At 56.5% G+C, this 25301-nt stretch overlaps 1 protein-coding gene across 7 annotated transcripts in view; it reads right to left on the reverse strand.

The window, feature by feature from the left end:
- Positions 1–21700, reverse strand: part of LOC136371654 (plasma membrane calcium-transporting ATPase 4-like) — a 35192-nt gene extending 13492 nt beyond the window's left edge. For 2 of the 7 annotated variants that reach the window (XM_066335883.1, XM_066335889.1), the window contains exons 1-13: positions 21367–21698; positions 16174–16371; positions 14589–14846; positions 12924–13049; positions 12132–12257; positions 10371–10406; positions 7960–8121; positions 6971–7185; positions 6645–6887; positions 3764–4005; positions 2705–2939; positions 1483–1662; positions 65–152 (exon numbers count right to left, since the gene is read on the reverse strand). In XM_066335883.1, coding sequence (XP_066191980.1) covers positions 65–152; positions 1483–1662; positions 2705–2939; positions 3764–4005; positions 6645–6887; positions 6971–7185; positions 7960–8121; positions 10371–10406; positions 12132–12257; positions 12924–13049; positions 14589–14846; positions 16174–16371; positions 21367–21562 — 2305 coding nt within the window. In that variant the 5' untranslated portion in view covers positions 21563–21698. Of the gene's footprint in view, positions 1–64; positions 153–1482; positions 1663–2704; positions 2940–3763; positions 4006–6644; positions 6888–6970; positions 7186–7959; positions 8122–10370; positions 10407–12131; positions 12258–12923; positions 13050–14588; positions 14847–16173; positions 16372–21366 lie in introns of all 7 variants that reach the window. The other 5 variants (XM_066335885.1, XM_066335887.1, XM_066335884.1 and 2 more) reach the window with 5 other exon arrangements.
- Positions 21701–25301: the final 3601 nt, after the last annotated feature.

Consider the following 25301-nt stretch of genomic DNA (forward strand, 5'->3'; position numbering starts at 1 on the left):
TCCCAGCGTGGATCAGGCTGGGAAAACCGCAGGGATGAGCCCCCCGGGGAGGGGCAGCGCCCACCTTTCACCAAGGTGTGTTTGTCTGTCGGGGAGGAACGCGCCAGCACCCGCAGCTTGGGCCAGATCTTGTCCAGCTGCTCCTGTTCCACCTGCGGGGACAGGGACAAGGGAAGTGAATTCCTCCTCCAGGGATCTTCTGTCCCACCCCCAGAGCAAATCCCAACCCGGACAGGAAAATGGATTCGCTCCAAACGCTGCTGAGCATCCCAGCAGCTTCCTTATCCCGGGGAAAGAGGAAAAGCAGCAGGATTTGGGAAATCCAGAAGGATTTGGGAAACCTGGCAGGATTTGGGAAGGAGAATTTGGAAAACCCATCAGGATTTAGGAAACCTGGCAGGATTTGGGAAACCCATTAGAATTTGGGAAACCCAGCAGGATTGGGGAAGGAGGATTTGGGAAACCCAGAAGGATTTGGGAAACTCAGCAGGACGTGGAAAACCCATCAGGGTTTGGAAAACCCTGCAGAGTTTGGGAAACCCAGGAGGATTTGGAAAACCCAGCAGGATTTGGGAAACCCACCAGCATTCAGAAAACCCATCAGGATTTGGGAAACTCAGTAGGATTTGGGAAATCCAGCAGGACTTGGAAAACCCATCAGAGTTTGGGAAACCCATCAGGATCCAGAAAAGCTATCAGGATTCAGAAAACCCAGCACAACTTGGAAAACTCATCAGGATTTGGGAAATCCACCAGGACTCAGAAAACCCATCAGGATTTGGGAAATCCAGTAGGATTCAGAAAACCCATCAGGACTCAGAAAACTGATCAGGATTCAGAAAACCCATCAGGATTTGGGAAACCCATCAGGATTTGGGAAACCCATCAGGATTTGGGAAAGCCACCAGGACTCAGAAAACCCATCAGGATTTGGGAAAGCCACCAGGGTTTGGGAAAGCCATCAGGGTTTGGGAAAGCCATCAGGGTTTGGGAAAGCCATCAGGATTTGGGAAGCCATCAGGGTTTGGGAAAGCCATCAGGACTCAGAAAACCCATCAGGGTTTGGGAAAGCCACCAGGGTTTGGGAAAGCCATCAGGATTTGGGAAAGCCACCAGGGTTTGGGAAAGCCACCAGGGTTTGGGAAAGCCACCAGGGTTTGGGAAAGCCACCAGGGTTTGGGAAAGCCATCAGGACTCAGAAAACCCATCAGGGTTTGGGAAAGCCACCAGGGTTTGGGAAAGCCATCAGGATTTGGGAAAGCCACCAGGGTTTGGGAAAGCCATCAGGATTTGGGAAAGCCACCAGGGTTTGGGAAAGCCATCAGGACTCAGAAAACCCATCAGGGTTTGGGAAAGCCATCAGGATTTGGGAAAGCCACCAGGGTTTGGGAAAGCCACCAGGGTTTGGGAAAGCCATCAGGGTTTGGTGCTCTGTGCTGCTGGCACCGCCTCCCTCCCCGGCGCAGGGCAGAGCTCTCCCACCTCTCCCTTCTCGTTGCGGATGAGGCGGTTGAACTCCTTCCCCTCCAGGCACAGGAAGTCCTCCCCGGGCAGCAGGATGCCACACTTGGTGGCGATGGCACGGGCGGTGTTGATGTTGTCCCCTGTCACCATGCGGACGGTGATGCCCGCGCGCTGGCACTTCAGGATGGCATCGGGCACCTGGGGACAGGGACAGGGTTGGCACTGGGAATGCCGGGAGGGAGGCAGCTCCTCGTCCCTAGAAGGATCTGGAAAAGGTTTTGGAAGGGTGAGGGAGCTGCAGCTGCCACCACAAGGGGAAGGGACCTCAGTGCCACCTCGCTGCCACCTCGCTGCCACCTCACTGCCACCTCACTGCCACCTCCCTGGGTGCCAAGGCACGGCCAGGCCATCCATAAAAACAGGGATTTCATCCTCTCCCAGCCCACTAATGGGTTTATCCAGCAGGGAGCACTGAGGGAACAGAGGATAGCAGAGTGAGGAATGAGCAAATCGAATCAGGAGCCTCCAGAGCCGCTGCGGCCGGGGGATCCGTAATGCAATTCCCACATTGCCAGATCCCTGAACATCTCATCAGGGACCAGGGCAGCTCCAGAGCAGAGTCCAGAGGCAGGAACGAGGGGATTATTGCATTAGCTCAGAGGGGAAAAAAACAGAGCCCAGGGACTCTTCCTGGCTGCTTCCATCCACCTTTGGTGCAGCCCGGAGCAGCACAGACCCTGAAGATTGGGAATTTGGGGTGGGAACGTGTGGGCTCCTATTTTCTGAGCCTGAGAATTGCTGAGCTCTTCCCAAGGGAAACTTTTCAACAGTTTTTCCTTTTCCCAAAACAACCTTGTGTAAACAGTTTTCCTTTCCCAGAATGACAGGTGTTATTTCCTATTTCTGTTACTGAGCCAGTGGGAGAGGTGTCAGCCCCACGGACCCATGACGTGCCTTTTTAATGCAGCAGGTTGAATTAAAAATTCAAAATTACTGAATTCATTCACTAAAAGGGCTGAATGAATTGTAAATAAAACCTTCTGCTTTCTCCTGCCTCCTGACTGGAGCCTTTATTTCGTGTCCCACTGCCACAGGAGCACGCTGCCATGGAGTTGTTTTCTCCAAAAAAAATAGGAGAGAAATTCCCGCAGCGGGGAGCTGTGGGGGGCACATCAGTGCTGGGATTCCTGAGGGGATCAGCAGGAAAAGGGAACAGCAGAGGGCAGGGAGGATTTGGCACCTCTGGCCGGACGGGATCCTCGATGCCCACCACGGCGATGCAGGTCAGGTCAGACAGGATCTCGTTCTCGCTGTCCCAGTCGGGCTCAGCGCCCGCAGGGAAATCCCTGAACGCCAGGCAGATGGTCCTGAGGCCGTGGCAGGCCATGGGCTCGATCACCTTCTTCACCATCTCGTCCCTGTCCTTCACCTTGAACAGCCGCGGCTCGCCGTTCTTGTCCAGGATCTTGGTGCACCTGGGGCAGTGGCACAGTGCTGTCACCTCCTCTGAAAAAAGGGGCTGGCCCCTTTTTCACAGCTCTCTACAGCTTCCCCAAACCCGCCCAAAAAACAGTCAGCACACGTTCCTGTCACCCCCTCTGCAAAAAAAGGGGTTGTCTCCTTTTTCACAGCTCCCTCTGGATTACCCAAATCCACCCCAAAAAAAATGCTCAACACATTCCTGACACCCCCATCCACAAATGGGGCACATCCCCTTCCACAACTCCCTCCAACCTTCCCAAACCCACCCCAAAACCACTCAGCACATTCCTGACACCCCATCCATAAAAAAGGGGCATTCCCGTCCCACAGCTCCCTCCAACTTTCCCAAAACCACCCAAAAAACCACTCAGCACATTCCTGTCACCCCATTTGGACATCCCCTTCCCCACAACCCCCTCTAGCTTCCCCAAACCCACCCAAAACAACTCCCTCCAACCTTCCCAAACCCACCCCAAAACCAGTCAGCACATTCCTGTCACCCCACCCACAAAAGGGGCACAGCCCCCTCCACAACTCCCTCCAACCTTCCCAAATCTACCCCAAAACAACTCAGCACATTCCTGACACCCCATCCACAAAAAAGGGGCATTCCTGACCCACAGCTCCCTCCAACCTTCCCAAATCTACCCAAAACCACTCCCCACAATCCCGCCACCCCATCCGGACACCCCCTTCCCCACAACCCCCTCCAGCTTCCCCAAACCCACCCCAAAACCCCCACCCACCCTCCCCCTCTCCCCGTGGGGTGACCAGACCCCTTCAATCCTGCAGGACGAGGAGGAGGAGGTGGATTTACTTGCGCAGGATGATCTCGGAGGCGCCCTTGCTGTACATGCGGAAGCCGCCGCCGCCGTTCCTCAGCACGGTGCTCATGGATTTGCGCACGGAGTTGAAGGTGTACACCTTGTAGAGCTTCTCCTCGGGCACCTCGTTGCGCACGGCCTGGTAATCCTGCTTCAGGTCCAGCACGAAGCCCAGCAGGGCACACTCGGTTTTGTTGCCCACCTGCCTGGGCAGCCCTCCTTCCTTCTCAGGTGGCTGGAAAAACAGGATGGAGTTGGGAGTTAAACCCCCTTGGGTCAAACCCAGGAGCTCCCGGAAAAGTGAGGATGTCAAGGGGTGCAATTCGTGACCAAAGGCATGGATTCTACTCCCCACCTGCTGAAGAGGTGTGTTGGGAAAGGTGAGGCAGGAAAAGCCTACCTAAATATGACTGACCTGGAAAACCAGGATGGAGTTGGGAGTTAAACCCCCTTGGGTCAAATCCAGGAGCTCCCGGAAAAGTGAGGATGTCAAGGGGTGCAATTCGTGACCAAAGGCATGGATTCTACTCCCCACCTGCTGAGGAGGTGTGTTGGGAACAGTGAGGCAGGAAAAGCCTACCTAAATATGACTTGACCTGGAAAAACAGGATGGAGTTGGGAGTTAAACCCCCTTGGGTCAAACCCAGGAGCTCCCGAAATGTGAGGATGTCCTGGGCTGCAATTCATGACCAAGGCATGGATTCTACTCCCCACCTGCTGAAGAGGTGTGCTGGGAAAGGTGAGGCAGGAAAAGCCTACCTAAATATGACTGACCTGGAAAACCAGGATGGAGTTGGGAGTTAAACCCCCTTTGGGTCAAACCCAGGAGCTCCCGGAAAAGTGAGGATGTCCTGAGCTGCAATTCATGACCAAAGGCATGGATTCTACTCCCCACCTGCTGAAGAGGTGTGTTGGGAAAGGTGAGGCAGGAAAAGCCTACCTAAATATGACTGACCTGGCAAGACATACTGAAAAGATAAAAGCTGTGAAATAGAAATGAAAGCTGGTTTTGAGGTGTTGGCATGGCGGGCAGGGGGACAGCCATCAGCTGGGGATGGGTTGGGTGACAGCAAACAAAGGGGCTCCAGGGAGTAGCCCCTAAAGATATCCAGGAAAAGGTAGATAAGAAAAGCATCTTTGGAGTTTAAAATACAGAATGATGTGGGAATAGAGCAGTTCTCATAGGCTGTGTGCACAGTCTGTAGGTGTTGCATCTCGCGCTGGTTGGTTGCTGTAAATCAGAATATTAACACAAAAGGAGATATAATGGATTGTAACAAGGACCTCTCTTACTTTTACTACACCCCTTCGCTTTTCTCCCTCACCCTGCTCTCACCTTAGCTCTTATAAACCCTAAAACTACTGAATTTTGTATCTTCTACTGCGCTAAACTACTGTTTTCACACCCTGGTGGTTTGTAATTCCTTTCTCTATATCAGAAACCTCTCCCGTGGACTAAAATCAAACCCGGTGTTTTCCTGGGCTCTGTGCCAAGGTCTCTGAGCCCCCTGAACCAGCTCCACACCCCTGTGCAGGGCTCAAATTCCCTTCCTCGGGTCCCAGGTCATCCAAGGGGATGTCCTGGACCCCAACAAGTTCTTACCAGCTGAGGCTGGTGGCTGTAGATACACCCTGTTACCCACCACCCTTGATTTAACCTTTAATAAATTAATAAAATTTATTAAATTTAATAATTTAATAAAACCACGTTTCTCTAAGCGTCTCAGGCTTGCAGAGTTCCCTCTCCCCGCTGTCCATGGATGTTTTTACAGAGGTGTTTCTCTTTATCTCATAACTCCGGGCAGGATGATGCTGGTGCCTTCTGTTAACTGGCCAGATGTGGGCCTGAGAGATTTTTAACCTGCTGGCAGCTGCTAACTTTTTCCTTGGGGAAAAACTCTCAAGAAAGTTTCTTCTCGGAATAATCTTGGCGGGCAACTGTCCTGTCTCAAAACAGCCTTTCCCCAGTAGTCCAGTAGTTAAAATTCAGTGTTCTCACTATGACCTGGGTTTGATTCCTGGACAGAAAAACCAGCAAAGACACCACCTGGAGAAGGACTGTTTAGAGAAAGGGCTCCATGAGGCTGGTTTTGAGAAAGGCCTCCATGAGGCTGGTTTTGAGAAAGGCCTCCATGAGGCTGGTTTTGAGAAAGGCCTCCATGAGGCTGGTTTTGCCTCACAATAAATGACTTTGCTTCTCCTGATCCTACCTCACAGATGGGAAAGAAAAAAAAAACAAAAAGAATAAACACTCAAACCACTACATTAAATCTGGCAAACAGAAATGGAAGTGAAATCCTTTCCTAACCACTTTTACAACCACCCATGGGCAGAGTCTCCAACGAAGACACCCCAAAAACTGGGTTTGGATGCCAAACCCGGGGTGTGGACAAGAAGAAGAAAAAGAAGAAGGAGAAGGAGAAGGAGAAGGAGAAGGAGAAGGAGAAGGAGAAGGAGAAGGAGAAGGAGAAGGAGAAGGAGAAGGAGAAGGAGAAGGAGAAGGAGAAGGAGAAGGAGGAGGAGGAGGAGAGGGAGGAGAAGGAGGAGAAGAAGGAGAAGCAGAAGAAGAAGGAGCAGAAGCAGAAGAAGAAGAAGAAGAAGGAGAAGAAGGAGAAGAAGAAGGAGAAGAAGGAGAAGAAGAAGAAGGAGAAGAAGGAGGAGAAGGAGAAGGAGAAGGAGAAGGAGAAGAAGGAGAATAAGAAGAAGGAGGAAAAGGAGGAGAAGGAGGAGAAGAAGGAGAAGAAGGAGAAGAAGGAGAAGGAGAAGAAGAAGAAGGAGAAGGAGAAGGAGGAGAAGGAGGAGGAGAAGAAGAAGAAGAAGAAGAAGAAGAAGAAGAAGAAGAAGAAGAAGGAGGAGGTTTGGCGCTCAGCTCACCAGGATTTTGGAGGTGTAGGCGGAGTTGATGGCCACGCCGTGCACGATGAGGTCCAGGACCTTGGGCAGGATGGCCTCGGGGTCGGGGATCTGGCGGTAGTGGGTGTCCCCCACGTAGGCCTGCACCACGGTCATGCGGTTCATGGTCAGCGTGCCCGTCTTGTCCGAGCAGATGGCCGTGGCGTTGCCCATGGTCTCGCAGGCGTCCAGGTGCCTCACCAGGTTGTTGTCCTTCATCATTTTCTGCAAGGGTTGAGGAGGTCAGTGCTGAGAGCTGGGATCCAGCCCCGCCCTGCCCCGCCCCTCGGGCCACGCCCAGACCTCACCTTGACGGAGTAAGCCAAGGAGATGGTGACGGCCAGCGGCAGCCCCTCGGGGACGGCCACCACCAGCACGGTGACGCCGATGATGAAGAACTTGACGAAGTACTGGATGTAGATGGGGGTGCACTCGGCCAGCCAGGGCCGCTTCTGCACCCCGAAGGTGTCGATGACGAAGTAGAGCACCAAGATGATGACGGTGATGGCCGACATGATCAGGCCTGGGGACGAGGAGGAGGTGAGGGGACGAGAGGGGATGGGGATGGCCCTGCCCTCCAGGTCTGGGGACACAGGGGACGGGGATGGCCCTGCCCTCCAGGTCTGGGGACACAGGGGACAGGGATGGCCCTGCCCTCCAGGTCTGGGGACACAGGGGACGGGGATGGCCCTGCCCTCCAGGTCTGGGGACACAGGGGACAGGGATGGCCCTGCCCTCCAGGTCTGGGGACACAGGGGACAGGGATGGCCCTGCCCTCCAGCTCTGGGGACACAGGGGACAGGGTCAGCTCTTCCCCATCAGCTCTGGGAACACTGGGATAGGGACAGCCCTGCCCCATGAGCTCTGGGGACACAGGGGATGTGGACAGCCCTGCCCTCCAGCTCTGGGGACACAGGGGACAGGGATGGCCCTGCCCTCCAGCTCTGGGGACACAGGGGACAGCGATGGCCCTGTCCCTCCAGCTCTGGGGACACAGGGGACAGGGATGGCCCTGCCCCATGAACTCTGGGGACACAGGGGACGGGGATGGCCCTGCCCCATGAGCTCTGGGGTCACTGGGATGGGGACAGCCCTTCCTCACCAGTTCTGGGATCACTGGGGACAGGGACAGCCCTGCCCTGCAAGCTCTGGGATCCCTGGGGACAAGCACAACCCTGTCCCACGAGCTCTGAGGACACAGGGGACAGGGACAGCCATTCACCACCACCTCTGGGGGCGCAGGGGACAGGGACAGCCCCTCCCCAGCAGCTCTGGGGACACTGTCACTGTCACTCACCTGCCTTCCCGATCTGCACCGCCAGGCGCGTGAGCTTCCCCTGCAGCACCGACTTCTCCTTCTTGGGCACTTTCACCTTCTTCTTCTCCTTCTCCTCATTTTCCACCCCCTCCTGGCTCTTCAGGGGCTGGATCTCTAAGGCCACACCATCCTGAGTTTTAGCTACAGCCCGGGGGGGTTAAAAACAAGACACCACGTGTGAATAGGAGAGACCCAGAGCAGCCTGGAGGACACCACGGAGGAGGAGGAGGATGGTGGTGGTGGCAGAGAGAGCGAGCCAGAGAGAGAAATCCCAGGACAAGAACCACTCCCGAGCACACACGCGTCCGAGCACATGGAAGCTCCGTGTCCCAGGGCCCTGCCACCTCTCTAGGGGTGATTTTCTGTCACCTACACCCTGCCCACGGTGAGGTGACTCTGGCACCTGTCACAGCTCTGCAGGAAACCCTCTAGGCCAGATTTTGGGGTCTCTTCCAGCCTCTAGGCTTTCAGCAGGCTGGGAGGGCTTTGGGGTGAGCCCAGAGGTGCTGCAGTGTCCCCAGTCCCTCGATGAATGTCCCCAAATTTCCCTCTGGTGCCACCTCAGCCGTGCCCAGCTGGCCAGGGAAGCGACAGGGGGTGAGATGGAGGGGAAGGGTTAGAAATTGGGATGGAGATTGAAGAGCAGGGAGCCAGGAATCCTCAGATCCCAGCCTGGAGCCATCCACCACGCCTTTGGGACCTCAGACAGCCCAGCTTCCCGTGCCTAAAACTGGGCTAATCCAGCTGGAATGCCGCCCTGGGGAAACCCAAGCCTGGAAACTTTGGAGAGGGATGGGAAGCCCTCCCAAAAGAGGCTCAGCCACTGGAGCTGGAGGAGCAGCAGTGGCCCCAGGGCCACCCAGGGACCTGTCCCCTCCTGGGCTGGAGGCCACCCCGGAGCAGCTCCACAGAGGAACCTCCACGGTGACAACAGACCCGACACGGACACAACAAAGCACCCGGACTCAAAACTGCTGAGAGGAGAGAGAGAGAAACAGAGAAACAGAGAGAAGAGGTGGAGAGAGAGAGAGAGAGAGAGGTGCAGAAATGGGGCTTCCTCCACAGCCTGCAAAGAACAGTGTGAGAAACACTGGCGAGGAGACGCTCACGGAGTCGAGGCCATGGCAGGACAAGGTGCAAACGTCCCCTGGGCCAGGCCCTGGGGGAGATCTCAGCCCAGAAACGCCACGAGGGCACCTCCAGCTCTGCCCCAAACACCAGCAGGGATGGTGTGTGACGGGCACGAGAGCTTTAACTCCCCAAATCCCCGCTGCCACTCCAGGAGTTATCCCAGGGAAGGGATGCTCTGCCCAAAGTGCTGCTGAAGAACCCTGTGCTCCCTGAAAAATGGCTTTTCCCCACGCTGGGATGACAGGAAGGTTCATCCCAGTGATGCTTTAGGATTTTAGGTTTTATATTTTTTATATATAAATGTCATTTTTTAGTGTATGACTCTAAACATACTCAGTGTGAGCTGTTGCTTTCCCCGTTTTGCCCAGACACAACAACTTCCTCTGCAGGCCTGGGAATCAAGGACACCTCCCTGCCTCAGGCCCTGGGAAAGTATAAACAAAAATGAGCTGAGGGGGAGCAAACTGGGGATAAATTACTTAATTACCCGATGCTGTAATTGAAAAATTAATATGCAAATGGACCAAACTTATCAAAGTGTCAAAACCCCGTGACCTGCCATCCATTTCTGAGTGCAGCCCCTGGCAGGGGCTTTGTCTGCCCAAAACACACCTGGAGGCCCTCCAATAAATACAACTGCTTTTTATTCCTTAATTTTTGCCTGGCCTCTGTTTTTAGGCAGCACCAACCAGGCACCACCAGCAGCCCCAGCCCGTGCTGGGGTTCTGGGGACACCACAATGAGGATCTGATATTTCTGGGTCTGAGAGATTTTTTTTTAGCCTGCTACCAGCTGTTAACTTTTCCCCCCAAGAAAAAATACCTCAAGAAAGCTTCTTTTTAAAACAACCTTGGCCAACAACTCTCCTTTCTCAAAACAACCTTTCTCCAGGTGGAGTTTTGCTGCTTCTCTGGTGGGATCAGAGAGGTGTCATCCCTATTCACCAACCACGAAGTCTGTCTGAGAACACCTTATAAAAAGTAAAGAATTCAGACAACAAAGCCTGTTTTTTTTACGCTCTTCCTAACTAATTGGAGTCCTCTCCTCTTTGTTTTTTGTCCCCACAAGGACACCCCGAGGCTGTGCCACTGCCCACAGGACCTTTGCACCCTGTCCTGGGAAAAACGAGGCGAGAGTCCCGCCGGAGCAGCCAAGAGCACAGAGTGATGAGGAGAAGGAAGGAAGAAGGAAGAAGGAAGGAGGAATGCTCGGTAGTTAGTGTGGTGCTGGTTCAAAGGATGGACAGAGGCTGGCGTTACCTTTGTTGCGGTTTTCGGGGGCTCCGCTTTTTTTACCTGTTCAAAGAGAGAAAGAGGGTGGAGGGCTGAGCACAGGGAGCCACAATTCCCCACCCGGATTGGGGGGATGCTCCCAGGGGCCACTCCAGTGGTCACCCTCTGGACACACACCAAGCCTTGGCTCATCAAACAGCTCGAGGCTCTGCAGCTCCTGGGCTGCCCTGGGCACCCCATTCCTAAAGATTTGGATTTTCCCCACAGCGCCAGCAGAGCCTCCAGGGTGCTGGAGCTGCCTCAGATTCTCAGGAGGAGAAATCACAGAGCTCCATGGAGCAGATTTTCAGGAGGAGAAATCACAGAGCTCCAAGGAGCAGATTCTCAGGAGGAGAAATCACAGAGCTCCAAGGAGCAGATTTTCAGGAGGAGAAATCACAGAGCTCCATGGAGCAGATTTTCAGGAGGAGAAATCACAGAGCTCCAAGGAGCAGATTCTCAGGAGGAGAAATCACAGAGCTCCAAGGAGCAGATTTCAGGAGGAGAAATCACAGAGCTCCATGGAGCAGATTTTCAGGAGGAGAAATCACAGAGCTCCAAGGAGCAGATTTTCAGGAGGAGAAATCACAGAGCTCCATGGAGCAGATTTTCAGGAGGAGAAACCCTCCTGCAGCTCCAGGTGCCTCCCTCCTGCTGCCATCAGATCCGTCTGGGAAGCGTGGACTTGTCCCAGACCGTGGGCAGAGCCAGAGCAGGGAGGTCTGAGCCCCCAAAATCTGTCAGGGTGGCACATGGGGGTGCCCAAGGTGCCACACGGGGGAGCCCAGGGCTGCTGCACCTCAACCAGCCTCAGGTGACAACGAGTTTGTCACCCCACAGCTCCAGTGGGGACAAACTGGTGGCACTCCCTGACCTGCTCTGCTCCTAAATCCATGGAGCTGGAAGGTTGGGAAAGCTCCAGGAACTGGGTGGCTCCCACGGCCGTGCCATTCCCAGTGCCACTCCCCTGTCCCGCCACCTCCACGGTGTCACCGAACCCAGGAGCTCCCCAGCTCCCAAATCCTGGTGATGCTGGAGCTGGGGACGCAGGACACACACACACAGAGCTGAGCTGGCAGCCAGCACAGCCCGGGAAGCCTCTCCCTGCCTGGCACTGCCTCCCGGGAAGGGCTCCCTGGCACGGGAATGCCGGAGCAGCTGGCAGTGCCAGCCTGGTGCTGCTGCCAGAGCCTGATCCCAGCGAGGCCAAACCTGCTGGGCAGGGGATCAGGGAGCTTCCCAAGCTTCCCCAGCACGGAGTCAGCGGCTGGATGTGAAAGCTGAGATGGGAGAGTGCTCAAGTCCCAGCACGACGACGGGAACACCTCAGCCACCCCTCCTCTGCCTCCTGCCATCCTCTGCTTTCCCCCTGGGAGCTCAGGGAACGCTCAGGAGAGCCTCAGCCAAGTCCTCCGGGCTTTGGAAGGGATAAAAACACCCCGTGGGCACCCAGGACTCGCCTTCCCACCACCATGGGGTGGGCGATGAGCACCCTGGGGGAGTCACCACCGGCCCCTCTTCCCGTGGGATCCTCAATCCCCCAGCCCACAGCTCCAGGGCGGAGAGCAGGGAGCTGGAGAAGGGTCCCAAAGAGGTCTGGGAGCACGGGGGGACCAGCTGGAGGGACCCCCAACCTCTCCCTGCTCCTGCCTGGGCCAGGGGAGCTGACCCCGATGTGGGGGGAGCCTGTGGATGCTTCCCAGGAAAGGCAGAAAGGAAGGAAAAGGCAAGTTCAGGGCAGTTCCTTACCTTTCTTCACTTTCTTCTCCTCGTCACCTTCTCCTGCTCCCAAGAGGGTGAAGATGATCCCTGTCTGGGAGTTGATGCCCACGGCAGTCACCACCATCCTGCCCGAGCCCTCCATCACGTGGGTACCTGGGACGGCAGGGATTCCATGGGGACACAGTGAGAGCCCAAATCCCCACCCCACAGAATTCCAGACTGGATTTTGGCTTGGAATGGCACAGCAGGGATGCCATGGGGACACAGTGAGAGCCCAAATCCCCACCCCACAGAATTCCAGACTGGATTTTGGCTTGGAATGGCACAGCAGGAATGCCATGGGGACACAGTGAGAGCCCCAATCCCCACCCCACAGAATTCCAGACTGGATTTTGGCCTGGAAGTGCACGGCAGGGATTCCATGGGGACACAGTGAGAGCCCAAACCCCCATCCCACAGAATTCCAGATTGGATTTTGGCTTGGAATGGCACAGCAGGGATGCCATGGGGACACAGTGAGAGCCCCAAACCCCCACCCCACAGAATTCCAGACTGGTTTTTGGCTCGGAATGGCACGGCAGGGATGCCATGGGGACACAGTGAGAGCCCCAATCTCCACCCCACAGAATTCCAGACTGAATTTTGGCTTGGAAGGGACCTTCAGCCCCATCCCATTCCACCCCGTGCCATGGGCAGGACAACGTCCCCCATCCCAGTTTGCTCCAAGCCCTGTCCAGCCTGGCCTTGGGCACCTCCCTGAGACCAGGACCCACCAGCCACCCCCCCATCCCAGTGCAAACCCCACCCCAGAACCCTCACCTGACAGCAGCATGGGGTCTTTATCCATGGATTTCTTCACCTGGTCTGACTCCCCGGTCAGAGAGCTCTCGTCGATTTTCAGGTCATTGCCCTGGATCAGGATCCCGTCCGCTGGCAGCAGATCCCCTGGGAGAGGAGCAAAAACAGGGATGAGCCCAGCCCATCCCACAGGAATGCTCCCAAAGGATCCAAATCTCAGGCCCAGACCAGCTCCAGAGGGAGGAGAAGCAGCAGGAGGGGTTTGTAAGGCGCAGTAAAATGAAATCCAAGAGCTCCCAAACCCTCGCTGGTGCGTGGAGAGTCCTGGGGAGGATTTTCCCCGTCTGCTTTTAATGAATCCTTCCCAGAGCTCCTGATGCATCCAAAACCCACCGCATCCACCTGCCAAGCGTGGAATTGGGCCCTTGGGAGAACAAACACGGTGTTGGATCAATCTCCTTCCTGAATGGGGGGAATATTCCCCCTGGGAAACGAGGAGCGGGGCCTGATTTATCCCAAGGGCTGCGGCTGCTGGATAAGGAAACATCCACCAGTACCTCCAGGGCAAGGAAATATTCCCCAGCATCTCCTGGATAAAGGAAACACTTCCCAACATCTCCTGGCCATGGAAATATTCCTCAACATCTCCTGGATAAGGAAATATTACCCAACATCTCATGGATGAGGAAATATTCACCAACACCTCCTGGAATAAGGAAATATCCAGCAACATCTCCTGGATGAGGAAATATTCCCCAACATCTCCTGGATAAGGAACTATTACCCAAGATCTCCTGGATGAGGAAATATTCCTCAACATCTCCTGGATAAGAAAACATCCTCAACAAGGGTAAGATTGGGAAAATAAACTCATTCTGGTCCAGCAGCTCCTTGAAGCTGCCAGCTCAGCTCCAGGGCAAGGAGAGAAGGTGAGTGGAGCTCCATCACCTCCACAGGAGAAACCAGAGGAGCTGGTGCTCCTCCTCGAGGAAAAAGGGCTGGAAAAAAATAGGGAGGAAGATCCCAAGGGGAAGCACAGCTAGAGCCTGTCCTGGGGTGACTTTATGAAGTTGTGTCCCCAGCTTTCTGTTCTGTGTGTGCTGTAGGTTCTGTGCCTTTGAGGTTGGTTTTGAGAGAAAAGCAGGGAAAGAAGTGGGGAGTTTGTTCTGAAAAACAGTTTTCACTCCTCTGCATTCCTGCTCTGGCTGAGGCACAAACAGCAGTGGGACAGAAATCTTTTTTTGCTTTTAGTTAGTTTTAGCTAGGTGAGGCAGAGAAGCTTCCTAGATTGGGTTTTTTTCCCTTTTTGTTGGGACTGTTTAAACCTGCTCTGGATTGAAAAACCCAGAGGAGGGCCAGGAGCTCACACCTGTGGCCCACCGGTGCCTGGACCTCTGGAGGGACTGATAAGAGACTGATAAGGGACTGATAAGAGCCAAGCTACACCCACAGCAAGGACTTTCCCAATTTGCCACCTCACTTCAGAACAGTAAAAGGTTTTATTGTTTCATATCATTCATTCTTTGCGCTCACGGGCACTTTGTTTGTTAAATAAATAGTTTTTTTCCGCTTTTCTCCGAGGCAGTGGCTGCAGGGAGGGACCATTTAGCTTTTCCCCCCAGAGAAACCTCATTTCAGGGTTTTTTCTCCCAAACCCACCCTAACCCAGGACACATCCCGACTCACCGTACTTGATCTGGGCGATGTCCCCCACCACGATCTCGGCCACGGGGATCTGGATCACCTGGCCCTTGCGGATCACCGTGAACTTCTGCTCCTGCTCGATGCGGCTCTGGAGGCCCCGGAACTGCTTCTCCTTGCTCCAGTCGTTGAAGGCCGTCACCAGCACCACGATGATGACGGAGAAGAGGATGGCAGCGCCCTCGATCCAGCCCGCCTGCGACTCGCCCTCGTCCTCCACGCCGCCCGTGGACTGCCCGCACACTGCCCGGGGAGGGAAGGATGGGATAATCCTGATGGGATACCCCCATGGGATAACCCCATGGGATAACCCCCATGGGATAACCCCGCACACTGCCCAGGAGGAATGATGGATAATCTGATGGGATAACCCCATGGGATACCCCATGGGATAACCCCGCACACTGCCCGGGGAGGGAATGATGGGGTAACCCCATGGGATAACTCTGATGGGATAACCCTGATGGGATAACCCCATGGGATAACCCCGCACACTGCCTGCGGAGAGAATTCCTGATGGGATAAGCCCCATGGGATAACCCCATGGGATAACCCTGATGGGGATAACCCCCATGGGATAACCCCGCACACTGCCTGGGGAGAGAATTCCTAATGGGATAACTCCCATGGGATAACCCTGATGGGATAACCCCCATGGGATAACCCCACACACTGCCCGGGGAGAGAATGATGGGATAACCCCCATGGGATAACCCCATGGGATAACCCCATGGGATCACCCCCATGGGATAACCCCATGGGATAACCACGATGGGGTAACCTCCATGGGATAACCCTGCACACTGCCTGCGGAGAGAGAGAATGATGGGATAATCCCATGGGATAACCCCACACACTGCCTGGGGATCCCTGATGGGATAACCCCATGGGATAACCCTGAAGGGATAACCCTGATGGGATAACCCCACACACTGCCTGGGGACGAGAATTCCTGATGGGGTAACCCCATGGGATAACCTCTATGGGATACCCTGATGGGATAACCCCCAGGGATAACCCCCATGGGATAAACCCCCCATGGGATAACCCCGCACACTGCCCGGGGAGAGAGAGAATGATGGGATAACCCCATGGGATAACCTCACGGGATAACCCTGATGGGATAACCCATACACTGCCTGGAGCAGGGCATTCCCAATTGGGTTAACCTCATACACTGCCCAGAGAGAATTCCCTGATTGGATAACTCTGCTTCCATAGGGAACGGGCAGATCCCAGAGCCCCCATCCAAACCCCTGATCCCACAGGGAATGGGGCAGACCCCAGACTCCTCCCACAGGGAACGGGGCAGACCCCAGAGCCCCCATCCCAAACCCCTGATCCCACAGGGAATGGGGCAGACCCCAGACTCCTCCCACAGGGAATGGGGCAGGCCCCAGAGCCCCCATCCCAAACCCTGATCCCACAGGGAATGGGGCAGGCCCCAGAGCCCCCATCCCAAACCCTCATCCCATAAGGAATGGGGCAGGCCCCAGAGCCCCATCCCAAACCCCTGATCCCACAGGGAATGGGCAGGCCCCAGAGCCCCTGGCCCCGTGGGGACACTCACGCTCGTTGTCCCCTCCCGGGGGGTGGTAGAAGGAGAGCCCCAGGGAGATGATGGCTGCGATTTCCAGGATGATCAGGGTGACGTCCTGCAGCGCCTCCCACACCAGCTGCAGGAACGTCTTGGCCTTTTTTGGGGGGATGAAGTTCTGGCCGAAGACCTGGCGCCTCTTCTCCAGGTCTGTGGGGTTCCCAGACAGGCCTGAGGGGTGGGGAAAACAGGGATGAGGGGAAATCCCACTGTTGTCCCTATGGGATTCGGCCAGGAGCAGCTCCCTGCCCACCCCCAGAGAACATCAGGTGCTGGCAGCAGGGAGAAAAGGCATACACAATTAAAATAGCAATAAATAAAATAAAAAAAAATAAAATAGAAATAAATAAATAAATAAAATTTAAAATAAAACATAAAAACTACAAATAAATTAATTATTAAATGATAATAAAGAAATTAAATAGAATAAATAGAATATATTTAAAACTAAGAAAAAAATTTCTCCAGGGTTTTGGTTAATGGATAAATAATACAGGAAAAACCCACGAAAGAAGGGTGTGACGGAATGAAAGAATCCCTACGGCACATCCCAGAGTAAAATAACTAACTCCTAAACCCTCCAACATCCCCTGTGGCTCTAGAGACAGCAGGACAAGTGCCACTGTCCCCCCCAGGCAGGGGACACCAGGCTGCGCAGGACAAGGCCAGCTGGCACTGGTGGCCCTGTTTACACCAAAGGAGCCGTAAATCCAGGCAAATCTGGGCCAGTCTGGGCAAATGTGGCACTGGCAGTGCCCGTGGCCACCTGAGCCCTGTCCCCTGCCAGCCCTGGAGTGCCTCTGAGCCTCGGGGACACCGGATCCAGGCTGGATCCCTCCTGGAGATGGAGCAGGATTTGGGCTGGTGCTGCTGGAGAAGTGTGGGAGACAGGGAGGGGAGCAGGACACGGAGCTGGGAGTGAGCCCAGAGACAGGATGGGGGGAAATGGGAAAAATGGGGAATAAAAGGGAGCTGAGCCCCTCCAGAGCCCGCCCATCCCAGGAGAGATGGGTGACAGTGGCAGTGTCACATGGCCACCCCCAATAAAGCCATAAACACTGACAGGGGGGTCAGGATGGAGAGATGGGTGACAGTGGCAGTGTGACACGGCCACCCCCAATAAAGCCATAAACACTGACAGGGGGTCAGGATGAGATGGGTGACAGCAGCAAAGTGCCACTATAAAGACATAAACGTTGAGGGGGTCCCAGGAGGGAGCAGTGGGTGACAGTGGCGGTGACACGGCCACCCCTCAAAGCCACAAGTGCTGGGGACACAAGGCAGTGACAATGACAGTGGCAATGTGACACAGCCACCCTAACAAAGCCATAAAGTGAGGGGGGTCCCAGAAGGGAGCAGTGGGTGACAGTGGCAGTGTGACACGGCCACCCCCACAAAGCCACAAGTGCTGGGGACACAAGGCAGTGACAGTGACAGTGGCAGTGTGACACAGCACCCCTAGCAAAGCCATAAATGTTGAGGGGGTCCCAGGAAGGAGCAGCAGGTGACAGTGGCAGTGTGACACGGCCACCCCCACAAAGCCACAAGTGCTGAGGACCAAGGCAGTGACAGTGACAGTGGCAGTGTGACACAGCCACCCCTAACAAAGCCATAAATGCTGGTGGGGTCCAGGAGGGAGCAGTGGGTGACAATGGCAAGGTGACACAGACACCTCCCCATAATGCCTTAAAGCTGAAGAGGGTCCCATGAGCCAGCAGCAGGTGACAGTGGCAATGTGACACGGCCACCCCTAACAAAGCCATAAATGCTGGTGGGGTCCCAGGAGGGAGCAGTGGGTGACAGTGGCAGTGTGACACTGCCATAAAGCCACACATGCTGGTGGGGGCCATGAGGCCATGGTGACAGTGACAATGTGACACGGCGGTGTTCCCAGAGGGAGCAGCCCCCCCTGCCCAGAGCCACCTTAAGGGACACCCCCGGTCCTTTTCCACCTTAAGATGTCCCCGGGGCCGCTGCCAGGTCCCGGGATGCTCCGGGAATGGCCCCGGACACACCCCGGTGGTGCCTGGAGCAGCCTGGCAGTGACAGGGGACAGCTCTGTGTCACTGCAGGCGACACCTTCCTGCCAGCCCTGTGTCACCTGGGACACCCCCTGTCCACTCTGGGGACATCCCCTGCCAGCAGTGTGTCATTCCAGGGATGCCCTTCCCGACAGCCCCGGTGTCACATGGGGGGACACCTCCCTGCCAGCCCCGTGTCACTCTGGGGGACACCCTCAGCCAACCCCTGTCACTGTGGGGACAGCCCTGTCCATCCTGTGTCACTGTGGGGACAGCCCCTGCCAGCCCTGTGTCACTCTGGGGACACCTCTGTGCCCACCCTGTGTCACATTGTGGGGACACCTCTGTGCCCACCCTGTGTCACATTGTGGGGACAACCCTCTGCCAGCCCCATGTCACCCTGGGGACACCTCCTTGCCAGCCCCGTGTCACTCTGGGGACAGCCCCTGCCAGCCCTGTGTCACATGTGGGGACAACCCCCTGCCTACCCATGTCATTTTGGGGACACCCCTGCCAGTCCCATGTCACTCTGGGGACATCTCCCTTGCCAGCCCCGTGTCACCCTGGGGGACACCTCTGTGCCCACCCTGTGTCACACTGTGGGGACACCCTCTGTCACCACCGTGTCACCCCAAGCTCCTGCAGAAGCAGCAGGGCCATTCCCTGCTCCCGCTGTGACTCCAGGCCAGCTGCAGGGAGGGGACACTGGCAGCCGGCCGTGTCCCCACCCAGCCCTGAGCAGGATCCGGGGATGTCCCGGCCTCCGTTCCCGCCCAGCCCATGGAAAATGCGGCTCATGGCCACGGAGACGCGGGGACACACGTGGGGACACACGTGGGGACACTCGGGGACACACGTGGGCACCACGGGGACACAGGACAGGGCAGCCACGGATCCCAAAGCACACCCCGCTCACGGGAATGATCCCGGGGCTGTCCCCGACCCTCCCGGGGAACTGGGGACGGGTTCAATGGCTCTGTGGTGGCACGGGGAGGGTGACAAAGAGCCCGTGCCACCCAAACGTCACTGCAGGGTCTGGGGGGCCGATTAGAAGGTGACAAAGCCCTGGGCAGGTGGCACCCACGGGGCAAACCCCAGCGCAGGCTCTGGGGTCAGGATCAGAACGGGGAATGGGGTAGAATTTTTGGGTGGAGGCCACATGTGACGGCAGGGAGCTGTCACCAGTCCCTGGGGAGGGGACAGCGGCCGTGGGGTGGCACAAGGAGCCCCCTGCAGGATCCTGAGCCAGGATTGGGACAGGGGTGGCAGCCGTGGGTGAGTCAGGGTGGCAGGGGACACCAGTGGCCCAGGGAGGTGTCCCCAGCATGTGGGGCACCCCAAAGCCACCCGGGGAGCAGCCCCAAAGCCACCAGGGTCCGCTGGCACCTCCTGGGACAGAGCTGCAGCACCAGCGGACCCCTGGTGACACTGGGGACCCCTCACAGGGGTGGGGACCCAAGGGCCACCCCAGGCAGGCTCTGGGGGACAGTGCCAGGGAGAGGGGACAGCCAGCCCGGCAGCACAGAGCGGCACCGAGGGTCAGCAGCCACAAGATCCAGGTGGGATCAAACTCCAGGATCCTGCAGGGGGACAGAGGTGCTGGCAGGACACACCTGTGCCAGCAGGTGACACCAGGCCAGGTGCCACCCAGCAGAGGGACAACGAGAACGGGGACAAACATCTGGAATGTCTGAAGGCGGGATGTGCAGCCCCGCTCAGTGGGATCTGACAGAGGGTGCCTCGGGATTTTGCTCTTCCCGAAAATCCCAGCTTGGAGAAGAGAACCTTTCTGTGCTCTCTGGCTCGGTGGGCTGGGATTTGGGATTTGGGATTTGGGACAGCTCAGCCCCACAGCAGCGATGTGCTGAGGGCACCACATGCAGGATTGGGGTGGGGCTGAACCCTTCACCTCCCCTAAAAGAGCCTTTGGGGTTCTCATCCTGCCTCTCCTCCCAGCCCAAAGCAGCGTGACCCCCTTTGGCAGGGCCCAGCACATTGTTCTGTGACCTGGGCTTTGTATTTCCACGGGATTTCCCCCCCTTCTCTAACGACATCCCGATATTGTCTCCTTCCCGGTCCCGCTCACAGCTGGAAAGCTGCAAATCCCCTCCTTGGAGCACTAAAATATCCCACAGATTGTCCCGGCCGGGCCACAGCCAGGTCTCCACAGCCCCAGGACTGTCCCCAACCCAGAGCTCAGGGCTGTCCCCAACCCAGAGCTCCAGGGCTGTCCCCATCCCACAGCTCCAGGACTGTCCCCATGCCACAGCTCCAGGATTGTCCCCATCCCATAGCTCAGGACTGTCCCCATCCCACAGCCCCAGGACTGTCCCCATCCCACAGCCCCAGGACTGTCCCCATGCCACAGGATGGACACAGTGGGTGATGGGACCAGCTGAGCTCGGCTGCTGGGGACACCAGGGTGTCACCACCATCGGGTGTCACCTTCACCTGGCTCCATCCCACTGGTGACAACCCCAGACCACGGGATGGCCACTGGAGCCACCATCCTCCAGCGTCACCTTCACGTGGCTCCATCCCAGAGGTGACAACCCCAGACCACGGGAGCCACCACTGTCAGGTGTCATCTTCACATGGCTCCATCCCAGAGGTGACAACCCCAAAGATGACAACCTCAGACCATGGGACAGCCACTGGAGCCACATCTTCAAGTGCCACTTTCACATGGCTCCATCCCAGAGGTGACAACGCCAGAGGTGACAACCCCAGACCACGGGAGCCACCACTGTTGGGTGACACCATCACATGGCTCCACCCCAGAGGTGACAACCCCAAAGGTGACAACCACAGGAGCCACCACCCTCAGGTGTCACCTTCACATGGCTCCATCCTGGAGGTGACAACCCCAGAGGTGACAACCCCAGACCACAGGAGCCACCACTGTCGGGTGTCACCGTCACATGGCTCCACCCTAGAGGTGACAACCCCAGACCTTGGGAGCCACCACCTGTGGGCATCACCTTCACATGGCTCCCCCTAGAGGTGACAACCCAGAGGTGACAACCCCAGACCACAGGAGCCATCACTGTCAGGTGTCACCTTCACATGGCTCCACCCAGAGGTGCCAACCCCAGAGGTGACAACCCCAGAGGTGACAACCCCAGCCCACAGCAGCGCCACTCACCTTCCACGGGCGACGTCTTCAACCTCTTGCAGACGTTCTGGACGCCGCCGTAGGAGTCGTTGAGCCGGGCCACGGCCTCGGCGCTCCTCAGCTCCATGAGGTTCCTGAGCTCCACCATGGAGCACCCAAAGTCCCCCTCATGGTTGCCCTCGGCCACCGAGTTCCCGGGGTGGTGATCGGCCACGTTGTTCGTCATCTTGTCGCGGTGACACCGTGCCACTCCTGGCGCGGCTCCTGGGGGCGGCTCCGGCACAGGGGAGGGGATGCTCCGTGCGGCCCCTTCCCTTGGAGAGGCTTCCCGGGGCCGGGAGGAGGAGAACGGGCGGCTCTATCCGAGCCCAAGTTGTCGGGATGAAGGTGTAACAGGATGTGCATGTTACCGCGGAGGCGACCTTAGCAACGCCCGGCGTGCAGCTCCTGCAGCGGGAGGAGGAGGAGGAGGAGGAGGAGGAGGAAGGGGGCTCCCTGGATACCACAGCAACTGGAGCTGCGAAAACAACCGTGGGAAACAGAAAAAAAAAAAAAAATATATCGGCGTTAGGAGGGTTTGGGAACCCTCCAGTGGGGAGGGAGAAGGGAGCGGTGATACCCCGAGGCAGGGAGGGGGTTTTTTTTTGGTTTTTAGGGAGAATTTGGTGTCAGCGTGGTTTGGGTGAAAAATTCCTGGGTGAGAAGTTGAGCCGGGGAAAAGCGGCAGCTGAGGGGCCGGGCAGGAAAAGGAGCCCAGGTGGTTCTTCACTTTCAGCCCAGACAAACCCTCCCGTGGATTTGGGGTTAAAAATACCCCTGGGCAGTGGGAAACAGCTGCTTCCTCCCCTGGGCAGGATGCCAGGCTGCTGGAGCATCACCCTGCCGGCAGGTAGGGAATGATCCTGATGCCCCAAAATCCCTAATTCCAAATATCTCAAATTCCCAAAAACTCAATATTTTGATATCCCAAATTCTCAAAGTCTCAATATCTCAATTTCTCAAAATATCAATATTCCAATATCTCAAATTCCCCAAATCCTGATATCTCAATATCCCAAAATCCCAGTATCCCAATATCCCAAATTCCCCAAATCCTGATATCCCAAAATCTTTATATCCCAATATTTCAATATACCAAACCCCCAAAATATCAATATCCCAAATACCTCAATATCCCAAATTCCCAATATCCCAAATTCCCAATATCCTAAATTCCTAATATCCCAAAATCCAATATCCATGGGAAAGGGGCTGCAGCCCCCACGGGCTCCACATCCGCTGGGAGGTGCCACAGGAACCCCAAAAGAGAAGCCAAAAGTGGCAGAGAAGCCACCAAAACCTGGGATTTTCCCAGAAACTCCGTTTTTTTCCCACAAATGACCTGTCCCAGGTGGCTCCCTGAGGGCAGCGAGTGGCTCCCGGTGTCCCCAAGTGCTGCCACCCAGGTGACAACCCCCCAGCAAGGACACGGAACCCCAAAAATGCTCTCAGCCAAGCAGGCAGGGACGAGCATCCCACAGCTTCCTCAGGGATTTGGGGGCTGGGATTCCCCGCTGGCATTTCAGAGTTGTAAGGGACAAACAGGGACATGGAGGGAACAGCACAGGCCAGAGGGGAAAAAGGGCTTTTTGTCAGCCAGGGTTAGCTGCGTTCCCAAGCTCCGGGGAAACTCCAGAGGCAAAAAGGCTGCGAGGGGAGGCTCTGGTGGAGAGAAAACACAATCTTTCCGAGGGCAAAATAAATAGAGAACAACAGGGGAAGGGTCACTCTGGCAGTGTCCGCCCAAAACGGGGCCCAGGGGTGGCACAGCAGCTGGGGGGGACAGGGAAGGACAGCAGGGAGGAGGGAGAATGTCCCCTGCTGATGCCAGGGACACAGGGATGCGCCAGCCCTCATAAACCCCACAGGAAGGCACCAAATCAGCACAGGGCTGTCCAAAATTGTCCTAATTCCAGCCCCAGAGCTGTCCCAAACTGCCCCAAACCCAGCCCTAAAACTGTCCCAAACCAGCCCCAGGGCTGTCCCAAACTGCCCCCATTCCAGCCCCAAAACTGTCCCAAACTGCCCCATTCCAGCCCCAAAACTGTCCCAAACTGCCCCATTCCAGTGCCAGAGTTGTCCTAAACCACCCCAATTCCAGCCCCAGGGCTGTCCCAAACTGCCCTAATTCCAGGACAGAGCTGTCCCAAACCACTCCAATTCTGGCCCCAAAACTGTCCCAAACCGCCCCCACTCCAGCCCCAAAACTGTCCCAAACTGTCCTGATTCCAGTTCCAGAGCCCTAACTGTTGGAGCATCCATGGACAGCAGGGAGACCAAACCACCCCAATTCCAGCCCCAAAACTGTCCCAAGCTGCCATGATTCCAGTTCCAGAGTCCAAATTACCCAAATTCAGCCCCAAAACTATCCCAAACTGCACAATTCCAGTTCCAGACTCCAAACCGCCCCAAGTCCAGCCCAGGGCTATCCCAAATTTCCCCAATTCCAGCCCCAGAGCCCAAACCGCCCCGATTCCAGCCCCAAGCACGGGGCGTTTCCCACCCTGGGGCAGCAGGACCCCACAGAAGCACACCCCTCCCAGCTCCTTATCCCGCCCCAGGGCAGCTCCCGGCACTATCAGGACACCACAGGCACCAACAGAACTCGGGGACAGCAGTGACACCTCAGTGTCCCCACCTCGGGAGGGACCTGCCCTGCCCCTGCTGCCGGGATGGGGAGGATGGGGACACTGGGATGGGGACACTAGGATGGGGGACACTGGGATGGGGACACTGGGATGGGGACACTGGGATAAGAATGGGGATGGGGATGCTGGGATGGGGACATTGGAATGGGATGGGGACACTGAGAGGGGACACTGGGATGGGGACACCGGGATGGGGACACTAAGATGGGGACACTGGAATGGGGACACTGGGATGGGGACACTGGGATGGGGACAATGGATGGGACAATGGAATGGGGGACACTGGGATGGGGAGAATGGGGATGGGGACACTGGGATTGGGACACTGGGAATGGGACACTGGGAATGGGGACACTGGGAATGGGACACTGGGATGGGGGACACAGGGATGGGGACACAGTGATGGGACACAGGGATGGGGACACAGGGATGGGACACAGGGATTTGGACACTGGGACAGGACACAGGGATGGGGACACTGGGATGGGGACACAGGGATGGGGACACAGGGATAGAACACAGGGATTTGGACACAGGGATAGGACAAGGATGGGGACACTGCAGCTCCCACCCCCGGGCCAGAGCGCTGCTGCCGCCCCGGGATCCAGCAGGGATCACCGGCTCCCGCATCCCCGCCCATTCCCAGCCCCGTTATCCCGCGGCTCCTGGTGGAGCTGAGCTCATCCATCCCTGCACGGCAGCAGCTCCCGGCTGCGGGAAGCAGGGGTGGCAGGCCCAATTAAGCAGGCTCCTGCTGATTAAGAGAAAAAACGATAATTCCCCCACCCCACCACGCTCATTCCTTCCTTTCATAGCAACCGGCGCTGTCTGAGGAGAGCTCAGAGGTTAAGAGGGAGACAGTTAATTAACATGGAACGGCCTAGCCCTTAATTACCCCTGACACAGCTGAGAGGGCAGCGATCAGCACCATCCCCGTCTCCCACTGAGAGATTCCAGCCTGGAAATTGCTGTCTTTGCTGGGAAAAGGGACTCAGCACCATCCCTGTGTCCCACTGAGAGATTCCAGCATGGAAATTCCTCCATCCTTGGGGAAAGGAGGGACCCAGCACCATCCCGTGTCCCACTGAGAGATTCCAACCTGGAAATTCCTCCATCCTTGGGGAAAGGAGGGACCCAGCACCATCCCCGTGTCCCACTGAGAGATTCCAGCCTGGAACCGAGGTGTGGGATGGCTCCTGTCCGCTCCGAGCGTCCTCCCGCAGCCCTTTTGGGACCCCCATGTCCCATCCTGCCCGTGCCACCAGCACGCTCCCTGCC

This window comes from Sylvia atricapilla, chromosome 25 (genome assembly GCF_009819655.1).
Source record: "Sylvia atricapilla isolate bSylAtr1 chromosome 25, bSylAtr1.pri, whole genome shotgun sequence".
Lineage (NCBI taxonomy): Eukaryota > Metazoa > Chordata > Aves > Passeriformes > Sylviidae > Sylvia > Sylvia atricapilla.